This window comes from Leptonotus elevatus, chromosome 6 (assembly GCF_054856555.1).
Source record: "Leptonotus elevatus isolate MCC_2025b chromosome 6, RoL_Lele_1.0, whole genome shotgun sequence".
Classification (NCBI taxonomy): Eukaryota; Metazoa; Chordata; class Actinopteri; order Syngnathiformes; family Syngnathidae; genus Leptonotus; species Leptonotus elevatus.
The window spans coordinates 3,410,655-3,424,910 of record NC_141244.1 but is presented as its reverse complement, the minus strand read 5'-3'; the positions used below and the strand labels follow the sequence as shown (position 1 = coordinate 3,424,910).

The 14,256-nt window shown below is 38.2% G+C and overlaps 1 protein-coding gene across 2 annotated transcripts in view; it reads left to right on the top strand.

Annotated features, from left to right (window-relative positions):
- Positions 1–14,256, top strand: part of rspo3 (R-spondin 3) — a 29,789-nt gene that overhangs the window by 2,539 nt on the left and 12,994 nt on the right. Inside the window, exons 2-4 of one of the 2 annotated variants that reach the window (XM_086078735.1) lie at positions 11,609–11,803; positions 13,466–13,609; positions 13,965–14,117. In XM_086078735.1, the coding sequence (XP_085934861.1) occupies positions 11,609–11,803; positions 13,466–13,609; positions 13,965–14,117 (492 nt within the window). Of the gene's footprint in view, positions 1–11,605; positions 11,804–13,465; positions 13,610–13,964; positions 14,118–14,256 lie in introns of both variants that reach the window. The other variant, XM_086078734.1, reaches the window with a different exon arrangement.

The following is a 14,256-nucleotide window of genomic DNA, read 5'->3' as shown; positions in this document are numbered from 1 at the left end:
CAACAGCAAATGGCAAAATGTTATATTGATAAAAACTGCTGGATTTGGCTGCTTAACTCATATTCCACTAACGCAATATTAACCAGAATACTGTATTTAGACTAGTGGGGCTGCAAAGAACATACAGTATTATTGTCAAGAATGTTGTTGTTGTGTTGACTTCCCCTTTAAGGTTCATTCATATAGCAGAAAGCAACTTTTGAATATCTGCCCATTGTAATGACCACTGTCCCTTAAAGGGTTAAAATTAGGGATGTTCAATATCACATTTTTTGAGACCGCTACGATACTCAAATCTTGAGTACTCACCGATACCAAGTACCGACACCATTAGTACTTATAATACATAAAATTTCCCAAAAAACAATGACAGGTATTTTTTTTAAAGACTTATATATCCCAATTATAGCAAATTTCATTAAAACCGCTTAATATTAATGGCAATTATATTTTTTCAATTTGCTAATAAAAGTCATTTTGCATAGAGCACACAATAAAATTAGTTAAAAAAATTATATAATTAAAATTAAACACATTATCGAGCAGCCAGAGGGGGGAAAAGTCCCAATCAAAATATGTGGTTGTACAACTTCTTTTTAAGGAATATAGAGAAGTGCAAATAATTCAATTCAATACAAAAGTGTTTCAAGTAATGTAGTAATATCTACCATGTTAAAAATTCCTCAAGCTGATTAGTGTGTGATGTTTAATTATATCTTGTTTTGAAATCCATGCTTTTAATTTGGAAGGCTGCTCTGTATTTCCGTTTCCTGTTTCACGTTCTCCGTTCGTCAGTCATCTCATAGCAGTGCAGTAGTCAATGACGATATACTATATAATATACAAAGATCTGTCTGCACTTCAGAGCTAATTAACCCATTAAGGCCCAAAGTGCCTGCCAAAACATGCCTCTAAAATGTGAAAACCTGAAATTTTCCTGGATATTCAACAATATTGTCAATGCCTACCATGTAATTGATATCTCAGCTCCTGAAGCAGATAGAAACATAATTCCAAAAACATTTCAGAACTTACACCTGTGGTGTTCATACAAATCTAAGTTTATTATTATAAACTTTCAATATTTTATTTTTGAATCAAGAAACAACTGTGTCGCAGCTGCGGGTATATTTACCTTCAACACTGGAGCGCAGTTGTAATACCCTGGGGGGATCGAGTGGTATTTATTTGTTGTCCAATCCATTAAAAATGTTCAACATCCTCATTGTCTACAAACATATTTATTAACTGTATCTCACTGACTCGTTACACTGATTCTAATTCCTCTCGTGCCGTCGTCAATCATGTCATTTATTTTGTAACTCCCACTAATCTGTGTAAGCCATGAATGCGCAAATAAAATTCCAGGACATGCTACGAGGCCCACGTCACCCTCTTGTGTATATTCTGATGCAATTCATCAGCTAAGAGACCAAAAATTGGTCAAAAAAACCTCGCCCATCCCTAGTTAAAATGGTAATAATAATAATAATAATAACAATAATATTAATAATGCATTCAATTAATTGATTTGTACAATGACTCACACTGATGTCATATTTATGAGTGAAATACGATGATATCCACTACACATACCAGCATATCTGTACAACCTCGATCAAATCCACTAAAAAAATGTTACACCACATGTGCCAAAAATTTGATCTGGTTTCACCTGGTCTAAAGTCTAGTCTCTTTTTTTTCACCAAATTGTTGAATGCACCTGTGACATGTAATAGAGAAGACGCAACAAGAAAACAAAACACCCTCGGTTTGCCCGAACAATCAGCAGGGCGTAATGCGGTCTACCAAATTCCGAAACACGATAAACTAGACTTTCCCCGGCACAAAATGAAGATGTGTCTGTTTTTACGCCAAATGTACGTGGCAAGAGAATAGGGCCCCTAATGTTCATATTCTTCACTATGAGCGGTATTGGGCGGGATCATTTGGGGAATTTGGTGGTGAATAAGCACCAACGTCAGAGAGAACAGTTCTCTGCGTTCAGACTGCAGGCATATCAGATTCATCCTCAAATTGGATTTTTAGGGCTGACTGTCCACACTGTTTTTAGCAAGTGTCCAAGTTGGATCTTGCCCTGATTAGATTGGGCCACATTATTGAGCCATCTGACAGGTTACTGGAGCAACGACATTGGAAACAGAGCTGTCGTCTAGCACATGTGCTCCACTTTTTACTGCTCCGCACTTCGACTGGTGCGCTCTGGTCTGGTGCATTGGGTCGTGCGTCCCATAAAATGACGTCGCGGACAGTCAAAATCGATGAGTGTTTTTGGAGCTCTTCAGGCTGAGACGCAATTCTGTCTAAATGCAATATGAAAGTACCTCCCGAATGTGTCTTCAATCTGCCTTGCAAAAATCGGATTTCATGTGCTTTGTTGAATGTTCAGATTTCAGCCATCCCAGTTTCAATTTGGGTGGGATAAAAATCGGATTTTGGTTGGCAGTCTGGATAAGGCCGAAGACAGGGTAAGAGTGCCTAGAAGTCAACTGTCCAAAGTTACCATGCAGTATAACTTAACGCATGTCTAAGGCTTCCTGTCTGTGGGAAGAGAGGGGAAGGGACATCATTGATGAAATTTTCATGGACTCCCCCAGATTTATCTCTTGAGTTTAACCTGAGCATTGATTATTAATATGTAAATGTCATAAATGTCATCTTTATAACATCTTTATTTCTAACACCTACAGTCAGTTTTTGCCCATCTGTGCATTTCTGAGCTGTTTTGTTATTGTGTGAACCAAGATTGTAATAGTTTGGGAATTTTCATTATAGTTTGTTTTTACTTTATTACACGTTTTTCATTGATTAGTTTTAATTTGTTTTCAGAGCAGGTTTGTTTGTTTTTATTACTTTTAGTTCTTCATTTTTGTTTTTCAAATCAACTCAACCTTATTTACAGAGCACTTTAAAACAACCATAGCTGCATACCAAGTGCTTTACAAACAGTAAAAACAACACATAGAACAAAGACTGTTAAAACAATAAATGAATAACAATGGGGAGACAACAAACACAATGAAACACTAAAACAATGATGAGTCGAAAGCCAAAGAATACAAATATGTTTTAAGAAGAGTTTGAATGGACAGGGAGAGGGCTTGCCTAACGTTTAGTGAGAGGCCATTCCAAAGACAGGGACCGTCAATGGAAAAAACTCAATTCTCTCTGAGCCTCTGCTTACTCCTCGGAACCTCCAGTAGCGTCTGGTCTTATGACCTGAGGCGCCCGGCAGGTGCGTAGGGGTGGAACAGTTCAGAGAGGTGAGGTGGGACCATTTAAAGATTTTAAAAACATTGAAAACATCATACAGTTTCTCTCCGTCGGTTTGGCTCATTTCTTGAAACAGAGATGACATTCTTAAAACCATAAGATCGTTTGGCCAAACAGTCTTAGTTAGCAGCAACAATACACTGTTTACACGCGCTTCAAACTTCATTCCTTTCCATTATAATGAGTCAGTACCATTAAGGTTGTGAAGATCCTTCTCAATTGCTTTGGCTCATTTGCATCACTTAGTGCTTTTTCCAAAATAGATGGAGTTGAGCAAAACACCATGGATCCCCTGCAAAAGCTCTTATCTCTCCTAAAACAGTTTAGCCATATGCCAAAACAATTCCAGGGATTCCCGTCATTTGGAAAAGTTATGAAGTAACAAACAGGCGTGCTCTCAGACGGAAATTTCAAAAGAGCTCGGTTGCATGCACTGTTGTCACACTTCGTCACAATAAAGCTGTCCTGACAGCTGGGATGTGTAGGCACTTTTATTTTGTAGGTGCCTCGGGAAGTGTTAACTTAATCTTCATGATGTGTGGGGTGGGACAGGAGAGGCAACTTGTCGGTTTACTTTTTAGCTAATTTGGCTAGCAGCTGCCACGTTGGTAAGCATCAACAGACATGAAAGTCACGCACCTTTCGGCGAAATACGCCATCTAGAAAGATATGTTACCTACGTAAATCATGGAGGTTTGATGAGAAGATAATTGTGTGTGTGTGTGCGTGCGTGCGTGCGTGCGTGCCTGCGCGTGTATGTGTGTGTGAAGCTACCGCTGCATATATTGCATACATAGCTTAACTTTCTTTCTTCCCATTTTACAAGTTATACTAACAACTTTGTTATTGACCAAGCAAATCTACCTTCCCTCATGAGATGAATAACGTGTCTGTCTGTCTGTCTGTCTGTCTTTCTGTCTATCTGTCTACGTCTTTCTATCTATCTAGTGGTCTATGTGAGGTGAACATCTTACCTCATGCAACTAAGCAATTGTTTCACATGGCCTTCAATCAATTAATGAATCAGTTAATTTGCCTATCCGTACTCATCCAATCATCCAGCTTTGTCTGTCTGTCATTCATTATGCATAGATTTTCTTTATTTGTAGTCCCTATCCCATGCAAATAGTGGTGGCCCACTGTATACAAATTTATATTGTAGTGATATTTATTTTTATTTTGTCCTAATTATGGAGTAATGTAGAAAAAGTAATAAATTGGCATTTTTTAAATATGATGGTACTTACTTACACTTTATTACACATTGATAATATCTTTTAATTCTGTTTGATTATTTTTTTCTCAAAATGCATCAAATTGTAGGGTATAAATATGAAATATTCAAAATTTTTCCTCCAGCGATAACATGCTCTTGGATCGCCCTAGAGGGGTTATATACTGTACTTCTCATCTTTTTAATCCCTGACCCGTTTTTATGCCAGGGATGCACAAGATTTGATTTCTTGTTTTTTTAATCAGAGGGTGCAACCACTTCTTATTGGCACTCACTGTTTACTTTAGTGCCTTCATTACACTGTTCTCCGCCTTTATATTTTGTGTTGGAAATTCTCCTTGTTTATGAACTTATCATATACAATATTGTTTAAAAAGAATCAGTGCACGCCCCACTGCACTAAAAAAAAATTGGTTAATGGATTAAAAATAATTAAAGTCATTTAATGCATAAAAAGTTTTAAATTAAAAAAAAATGTTTTTGCCTTAAACCCCGAAAATTCATTCTCATATTAAAATCAATCAAAATACATTGTCCCTTCGGCATTCTGTAAGCACTGCAACTCAAAATATTTGATCACTATGGTAGAGGTCTAACAGAATTCCATGATGTGTATAGGGGGGCTGGGGTGAATGGCTGTTTCTCATGCAAAACTAACAAATTGTCAGGTTGGGGGGATACTGAGCTGATAGATATTTCTACGACATGTCAAATGAATGGCGCATGACAAGCGCATCTGATGATGTTGCAATGTGTCCCTGCATGCAAAATGGTGCTCTGCAAAGACGATGGTGCTCCCCAACAGCCCCCCCCCCCTTACAAGTCAGTTGCTTTTATCTGTAGGTACTCATGGAAGTTGAAGAAACACTGCTGTAAAGAACATTCAAATAAAATTAATACAGTAGATGTAGCTATGTACTGTAATAGAAACACAAATAAATAAAGATAAATTACTTTGTATACCTAGCCTAGAGTGCCACAACTTTCTTAACGAGTGTCCCTGCCGCCATCCTAATCCTCATAGACATACACATACTGCTCTTTCTTTGGCCATAGATTTTCATCTACATCACACACATCCTCCACATTCACATTTGTCATGTTGACATGTTCTAATTTCACCTGGCTGTCCTGAACTTCTCAAATGTTCTAAGGAATTCATATTTGGTGTTCAAGGTATTATGTTCTTGACTAATTTTGGCAGTCGAACAGACGATTGTGCTTATGATGACCTACGCAATGAAATCATGCTGACTTTTTGTTTTGGAAAGAGCAGACATTATGAGAATCCAACTAATCAGTTTAGATCAGCAAGCTCTATTTAATTGAAAAATATGCTAAATGTGGGCTCATTGTGCTAACTGCAGGCTACTTGTACAAAAGCATTTACCATAGATGCAATGAGACATTTGTGACATGTACAAGACATTTGCAAATTGATGAAATTGATGAAATGACTTTGTTGTGAACAAAGTAGTTTGGGGATTTGTCCGTGTTATTTTGAGAATGTCATTTTTGGTCCAAGAAATCAGCCAAACCAATGGAGAAAAACTGTCGAATAAACTGTAAAGTGTACAGGGATCCAGTGAAAGTCGGCCAGATTTGGAGTTGTGTGCTCCCTCCTATGAGCTCCAATTAGGAGGTGTCCAGCAGCCTTTTGGACCAAGCACTGGCTGACTTTTAAATAAAGTGCAGTCTTTGGCCTTCATTACAGCTATGAAATTTTCTTTACAATATTTATTAGGGCTGGGAATCTTTAACTGTCTCACGATTCGATTTGATTCCGATTTTTGGACCTTCGATTCAGAATCGATTATCGATTCAGAACGATTTTAGATAAAAAAAATTATATAATTGACAATGATTTCTGCTTCAATTTATAGATATGCAAAGAATTGTCATGATCTACTCCAGTCTAACTCGCTAATGCTAATTAGCGCGCTACTCGTAGCACTTTTATCACTCAAAAGAACGACTATTCATACAAAACGCTTCAGGAATGTATACAGAGAAGCATCAGACATTGCAAAAAAAATATAACTTTTATTGGAATAACTTAATCATGACTTTTTGCTTCTATGTGGCTACAACTTAACAGTGTATCAGAACGAGTGGAACCACACTGCCCCTAAGTGGCCAAATCGTGTACAAGATGAACAGTGCTCCCAATAAAGGCACACACAAACAAGGGCAAGACAGTATAAAATAATTGAAATAAAATAGATTTTGGGACATTTAAAATCGATTCTGAATCATACTAAATGAGAATTGTGATTCTTATCAGAATCAATTTTTTGGCACACCCCTAATATTTATGTCATAAATAACCATCCGTTAACACCAAGAAAGGCAGGTAACTGAACAATTTCTGCGATGAAAAGGTGAAATGAGAGGGATGCATAGGGCTGCCCCTGACTAAATTGGGGCCCCAAGTTTGGAACCCCATCACCCACAATCGTTCCCCACAGTTAATAGCTGTAATAAAGTGTAATAAAATCAATTCACCTTGAACAAAATAAATAAATTAACTCAATAAAATTAACTTCAAACAAATGTTCTTGATGTAAAGTCATCAATGTTGTATGACAACTGTTGCGCAATGTCATAAATGATGCTTATGATCGCTAAACCACATAAGCGCACTTGTGCCTTCTTAATGAACTTTAGTTTTAAAAAGACTGAAACAGGGAGAGCAACTGCAATGCAGAGGTTGGACAATATATACAATTATACATACTGTAATAGGAGATTGGATAATAATTATATGATAAAAACTACTACTGTTATTATTAAACTATGATCTATCAGACTATGGATATAAATAAAACAGTGAAAGGATAACACCATCGCTTCCTTCTCCTTTATCGACATGCCACGCCGCAGCGCGTTGTGACCGGAGTTTTAGCTGGCTCTGCCAGCGCAGAGCAACATGAAGCCGACAAGTCATGGCATGGCATGGCATTGCTTGATGCATTACAAAAATCCAACCAAGTTATAACAAAGGCATGGATTAGTGTGTATTACTAAATGCTGTTATGAAAGGGGATTCTTTACTTTAGGCAGCTACCTAAGATTGTATAACAGTCCACAGACTTTGAAGTACACTAAACAGAAGGCATAATACAGCTTTTAAAGTTAGATGCACACTTTCAATCCCTTACTTGCCAAATACTCATAAATGTTCAATGGGATACAGGTTTAATATCTCACTGAGCTGTGAGTGTTTTTGTACATAACGAATGTTGATTTTTCATCAGCATTCCTAAAGGTTTGCAAAAGGTTGCAAACAAAATTTATTTGCTACAAGAAAAACTGTTTTTCACAAGCAAAAACTATTTGGAAACATATTTGAAACATTTTGCAACCGTTTGTATCAAATTTTATGCATGTTCAAAAAAAAATTGCAACAAAAATTTTCTGCCACAAGTAAAAACTGTTTGGGAACTTTGTAACATTTAGCAACACCTTTGCATCAAATTGTATGCATGTTCAAAATTTCTTTGCAATAAAAAATGTCTGCCACAAGTAAAAACTGTTTGGGAACTTTGCAACATTTAGCAACCCCTTTGTATCAAATTATTAACATGCTGAAAATTTATTTTCAACAAGAAAAACTGTTTGCGACCATTAAAACTGGAATATTTCCCACAATCCCCAGCTTAACTTGCCATGGGATGTTTCCAGAAAGTTTCCCAAAATGTACCTGAAATTTTCCACCCCTTTGCAACCCTAGTGCTGGGCGATTATATGGTCCAAAATCATGATATTACGCTAACTAGATGCGAGCATATTTACTCTATCAGACTACTTTTGTTTGCAAGTTGTAGAAGTAAACAAAATAATAAGTAAACAATGACTAGACATGCAACTGAACGCGCAACTAATGGGGAGCCATGACTTGGCGTTACCCTCCGAATATGAAGTTCCTCACCATCGGTTGTATAACAGTATCTTCAAAGCGACGTGAAGTAAACAAAGCTGATGTGCAAGGTATGTCCTCAAAAATAAGCAACACAACAATCCTGTTAAACCAATACCACCCATGTGATGATGTGGAAAGCATGAAAATCCAAGTGGAGTTTGCACAGTCTACCCATGCAAGCATTAGTGGTTTACATGTATTTGCTATTAACTAGCCGTGCAACCACCGGACAAAAGCAGCAATTAAATCCAGCAATTCAAAAGCAATGTTAAGTCCTAATAATGATTGTGATTATTTTGCTAGAGGAGCTGATAAGATAATTTCCTCTAATATAGGTTTAGTAAAAATTTGCTCTTTTTTTTCTTTTTCTTTTTTAGCAGTGGATATGCGAGAGGGAGGGCTGTGCCACTGTAGATATGGCCACAGCAACTTCAATCATGAGTGGATCCTTTCATTCTCTTTAAATGCAGAGTAGGCTCTGGACAAGAGTCTGGACATGGCAGAAGCACACCTGGACCATGTGGGCACTTGGAGACTACTCCCCACCCCCAATTGTTTATGTAACATAGCAGTGCCACCCAGTGGGATGATCATTATAGTCATTGTAAATGCTTGATTTAAATCATTCCCTATTAATCCCCACCGGTGGGCAAATTCTCAATGGCATGCATCAGAAGCAACTTCATCAAGAATTCTCTGTGAAAAAGAAGAGAAAAACATCAAATTCTCTGTGAGGACAGGGAAGCAGCAATAGCTACCCTGGTCCTATTAACAATACCATACAAGCACTTAAATTATTATTATTAAATTTCAAGAAACAACGAAACAAAAACAAAAAATAAGTGTGAGTAAAAATTATCTGTGATTGTTGTTACAAGTGAGGCTAGTATTACAAGAAAATTGTCCTGTTTGTCTACAATCCAATTTCAGTAAAGTTGGGACGTTGTGTTAAACTTAAATAAAATAGAATAGAATAACTTATATTTAATTCAATACACTACAAAGACAATAAATTTCATGTACAAACTGATAAACTTTATTATTTTTAGCAAACAATCATTAATTTAACTTAACTTAACACATTCTAAATAAAAGCTGCAACAGGTGGCAAGAAAAGACTAAGGCCCGTCCACACGAAAGCCAGTTTCAATGTATCCTCACAAGTTTCTTACCGTTTAGGCCGTTCGTCCACATGATGGCGCGGTTTTGGCGCTTGAAACCGATCACTTTTGAAACCGGGCTCCAGAGTGGAAAGATTTCAAAACACGGCCCTTACGCGTTCGTCTGGATACCATATGCAGGATACTCCTCCAGTGATGACGTAATGGTCGCAGCTCGATGACAACGCATTGACGCAGATTGATGACGTATGTGGCAATTCTCGCGTGACTGCAACAACAATGGCGGTTAGCGATGTCGTAGTCATTTTTTGCACAGTCTCCTTAGCTCGCTTATGCTTTTCAACAAGCGGTGTTGTACTTGAATCACCCGCCATTGTCACTTCTCCTGTCTCCGTCTTTTTCATGTTGTTTTGATACATGCAAAGCCATGTTTGTTCTGTAGATTGCAATAAAGTTAGAAAAAAACATATTCGTCTTCTTCACTGATTCTTCCGTTAACTCCCTGTGGCTGCGCTACAGCGCCACTTCAGACTTGGCATATACATCACAGCCGTTAAACATCCTCATTGTCTTCTTTTGGACACACGCAAGTCTTGAAATGCTTTTGTGTGTACAAAATTTGTTTGAGGAACGAAGCCGGCTTTGCTTCCGTCTGGACGGGGCCTAAGAAAGTTGAGGAATGCTCATCAAACACCTATTTGGAACATCCCACAGGTGAGCAGGTTAATTGGGAACAGGTGGAAGTCATGATTAGGTATAAAAAGATTCAGTCATTCAGAATCAAACATCGGGCGAGGTTCCCCTCTTTGCGAAGAAGTGCGTGAGAAAATAGTCGAACAGTTTAAGGACAATGTTCCTCAATGTACAATTGCAAGCAATTTAGGGATTTCATCATCTATGGTCCATAGTAATATCAAAAGTTTCAGAGAATCAGGAGAAATTACTGCATTTAAGCGGCAAGGCCGAAAACCAACATTGACCCTTGATCCGTAAGGTGGCACTGCATAAAAAAACGTCATCAATGTGTAAAGGATATTACTATAGGGGCTTAGGAATTAATGTCAGTAAATACAGTTTAGTGTTACATCAGTGCAACTTAAAACTCTACTATCCAAAGAAAAATAAATTTATCAACAACACCCAGAAACGCCCAAGCTCATTTAAAATGGAGTCGGAATAAGGCAAAATGGAAAAGTGTTTTGTGATCTGATAAGTCCACATTTCAAATTGTTTTTGGAAATTGTGGACATCGTGTCCTCCGGGCCAAAGAGGAAAATAAACATCATCGGCTGTTATGGACGCAAAGTTCAAAAGCCAGCATCTGTGATGGTATGGGGCTGTTTTAGTGCCAATGGCATGGGTAACAACTTACACATCTGTGAAGGCACCATTAATGCTGAAAGGTACATACAGGTGTTGAAGAAACATATGCTTCCATCCAAGCAACGATTTTTTCATGGACGCCCCTGCTTATTTCAGCAAGACAATGCCAAACCACATTCTGCATGTGTTACAACAGCTTGGCTTCGTAGTAAAAGAGTGTGGGTACTAGACTGGCCTGCCTGCAGTCCAGACCCTTCTCCTTTTGAAAATATATGACGCATTCATTATGAAGCGTAAAATACGACAACGAAGACCCCGGACTGTTGAACAGCTGAAGCTGCAAGAAGCAACAAGAATGGAAAAGAATTCCACCTACAAAGCTTCAACAATTAGTGTCCTCAGTTCCCAAACGTTTATTGAATGTTGTTAAAAGAAGAGTTGATGTAGCAAAGTGGTAAACATCTTTTCGGGAATTTGTTGAAGTTAATGATTATTTGATAAAAAGATAAATAAATAATAATAATAAAGTTCATCAGTTTGGACATTAAATAACTTGTCTTTGTAGTGTATTAAATTAAATATAATTTGAACATGATTTGCAAATCATTGTATTCTGTTTTTATTTATGTTTAACACAGCGTCCCAACTTTATTGGAATTGCGTTTGCGTTAACACAAATTAATACCTAACTATGTCTCTGTATCTTCTCAGCAGAGATCTCTGGTGTGAGTTCAGGGTGCCAGCAGGGTGGCTGTCTAACCTGCTCTGACTACAATGGCTGCCTTTCCTGCAAGCCACGCTTCTTTATGCATTTGGAGAGGATTGGGATGAAGCAGATTGGGGTGTGCATGACTTCCTGTCCTAAAGGCTTTTACGGCACCCGCTCACGAGAAAGAAATACATGCACAAGTAAGTAATCGTTTTTTTCCTGTTGAAATGAACACAAATATAACGAATAGATGGATGGAATTGGAAACTTATCGCTCAGATCAATCAATATGAAGCAGTCATTCTTAACCATTGGGCCACGAGCGCCAGTTGGCCGCAAAGTAATTTCAGTTTCGTAACTGTGGGCCGCAACGACAGCTTTGTTCACATGTAGCAGTATTTTTAAAAAACAAATATTCCTCCCTCTCCCTGTGTAGAAAAAAATCTGTCCACACTGCCTCTAACCTTGCCAGCAAGCTGAATTTTCACGGTATTTGTTCACAAATACTTCGAGAATCCATCTTGTACTGCTCCCACTGAGCCGTTCGCAACCAACCTTTTTTAGGTCAGACCAATCAGGCTTTGTTTAAGGCAGGACATGCAGCTGTGACGAAACCAGGAAGCACCAACGCCAGGGGAAATGAACAAACCTAATGTAACACTAGATCTTCGGGAAGATTTGAAGAAGTGTATTGTGGATTACTCCAAACGAAGGTCGTGAGAAAGAAAACAGCATTCGGAGAGGGAATAGCTTTAGCACAACGTCGTCTCGCTCTCGAGTCACAACAACGGTCGCAATCGCTCTACCCTCCTTTCCATGTATCCTTCCACCAGTCACGCACATTTACAATAGTTCCGTCCCCCCAAATTAGAAACAAAATAGATCCCCACAAATGCATATATTAATGCGAAAAATATAACTTTTCACACTAACACAGATGAATGGACGCTGCAATTAATTTTGTTTACGCAAAATTACTGACCGTTTCCTTGTTGAATGTTGAACAGCGGGAGGCGCTTTGTGCATTTCTATCTGGTAAAGATGTTCGTGTGTTTTTTCCCCTAAGATGAGACCGAAGATGACATTTTCATCCGTTGCCATGATTGGTCAAAACAAATGTGCACAGGATGTCGCATCGTCCAATCAGCTTGAAGTATTGTACAGAATGTCCCGCCTTTCCCGAACAAATCACGGTGGAATAGAACTCCCTTGAGTAAATCACAGTTATCTGGTTACACCGTCTCATTTGTTTAAAAAAAACAAAAACACATAAACGCACACAAAAACGGAGAAGTTGATTCTGGAATTATTTGCTTGTTGGGCATCTTATTGGGTGTCAATGTTAAAATTAATAAATAAATATCATTGATGACAACATTGTATCATGTTATTTTATAATGATTTTATAAACTTTAACTAGATTTAATTTAGTTATTAAATACAAACAATAATAAGTCAACACAAAACATAATTTCTGAATGTGTCCCGGGCCACTTTTAACAGAAAAAGTTGGGTCCCAAGGTAAAAAAAAAGGTTCATTCATCAATCTTCTATACTGCAAATTAGGGTTGTGGCTGAGCTGAACCTTAAATGAATTTTTCCCTTTCAGCATGAGGCATATGGTTATATTAATGCATCTAACATGCTAAACATCACATTTGTTTTTAGCAAAATAAAATAAAATAATGTATTAACCATAAAATACAGTCTGTCTTCAGTGGCTTACAATATATTCCTGACAGTGGGACACTAACACACACACGCACACACAGTGACACCCTTATATTTAACAAAGAGGTAACATACAATGATTTGTGCCTTTTAAATCAATACTGGTGGTGGGTCTGTGTTTGTCTGTCAAGAGTGCAGTCCTGAGTGTGACTCCTGCTTCAACAAGAAATTCTGCATGCGCTGTCAGGTAGGCTTCTACCTTCACCGGGGCGATTGCCGAGAGAGCTGCCCTGAGGACATGGTCCGCAGCGATACACAGAGGGAGTGTGTTCCCAGTAAGTATTCAGCCTCATAATAGACAACAGACCCATGAGCAGGGTTGGGGATTCCAGGTCCAGAGAGAATAAACCCTGAAACAATTTGACTTTAGCCACAGATACTTCTACTCAACAGGTGCTTCTCTGAGCTCGTTTACCTGCCAGTTAAGTAGAAGCACCTGCGACTAAAGCCAATCTGTGACAGGGTTTTTACTTTCTAGACCTGGATTCCCCAACCCTGCCCATGAGAAATATAGCGTTTCATAATGACCAAAGTCTTCACCACCATGCATCATTTACAAGTTTGTAATGGCATGAAGATGATTACTAAAACCTGTGTGAAATGTTGTACATACCATTTGTATTCATATAGTTGCAGAGTGCCCTGCAGATTGTGAGTTATGCGAGAACAGCGAGACGTGTACAATTTGCCAGCCTGGCCTGTACCAGCTCAATGGAAGGTGCCACCGCATCTGTCCAGATGACTATGAACCCAATGACAAACTCATGGAGTGTGTACCACAAGGTTCGTCGTGTATACTACATGATCTCATGAATAATAAAATATGAATGTATCAGATTTATATAGTGCTTTGTCTTTTGCTTCCGCAAAAGGATACATTATTCACACTGTCAAAGGGGTCGGGTGCACAGTGAGTTGGGCA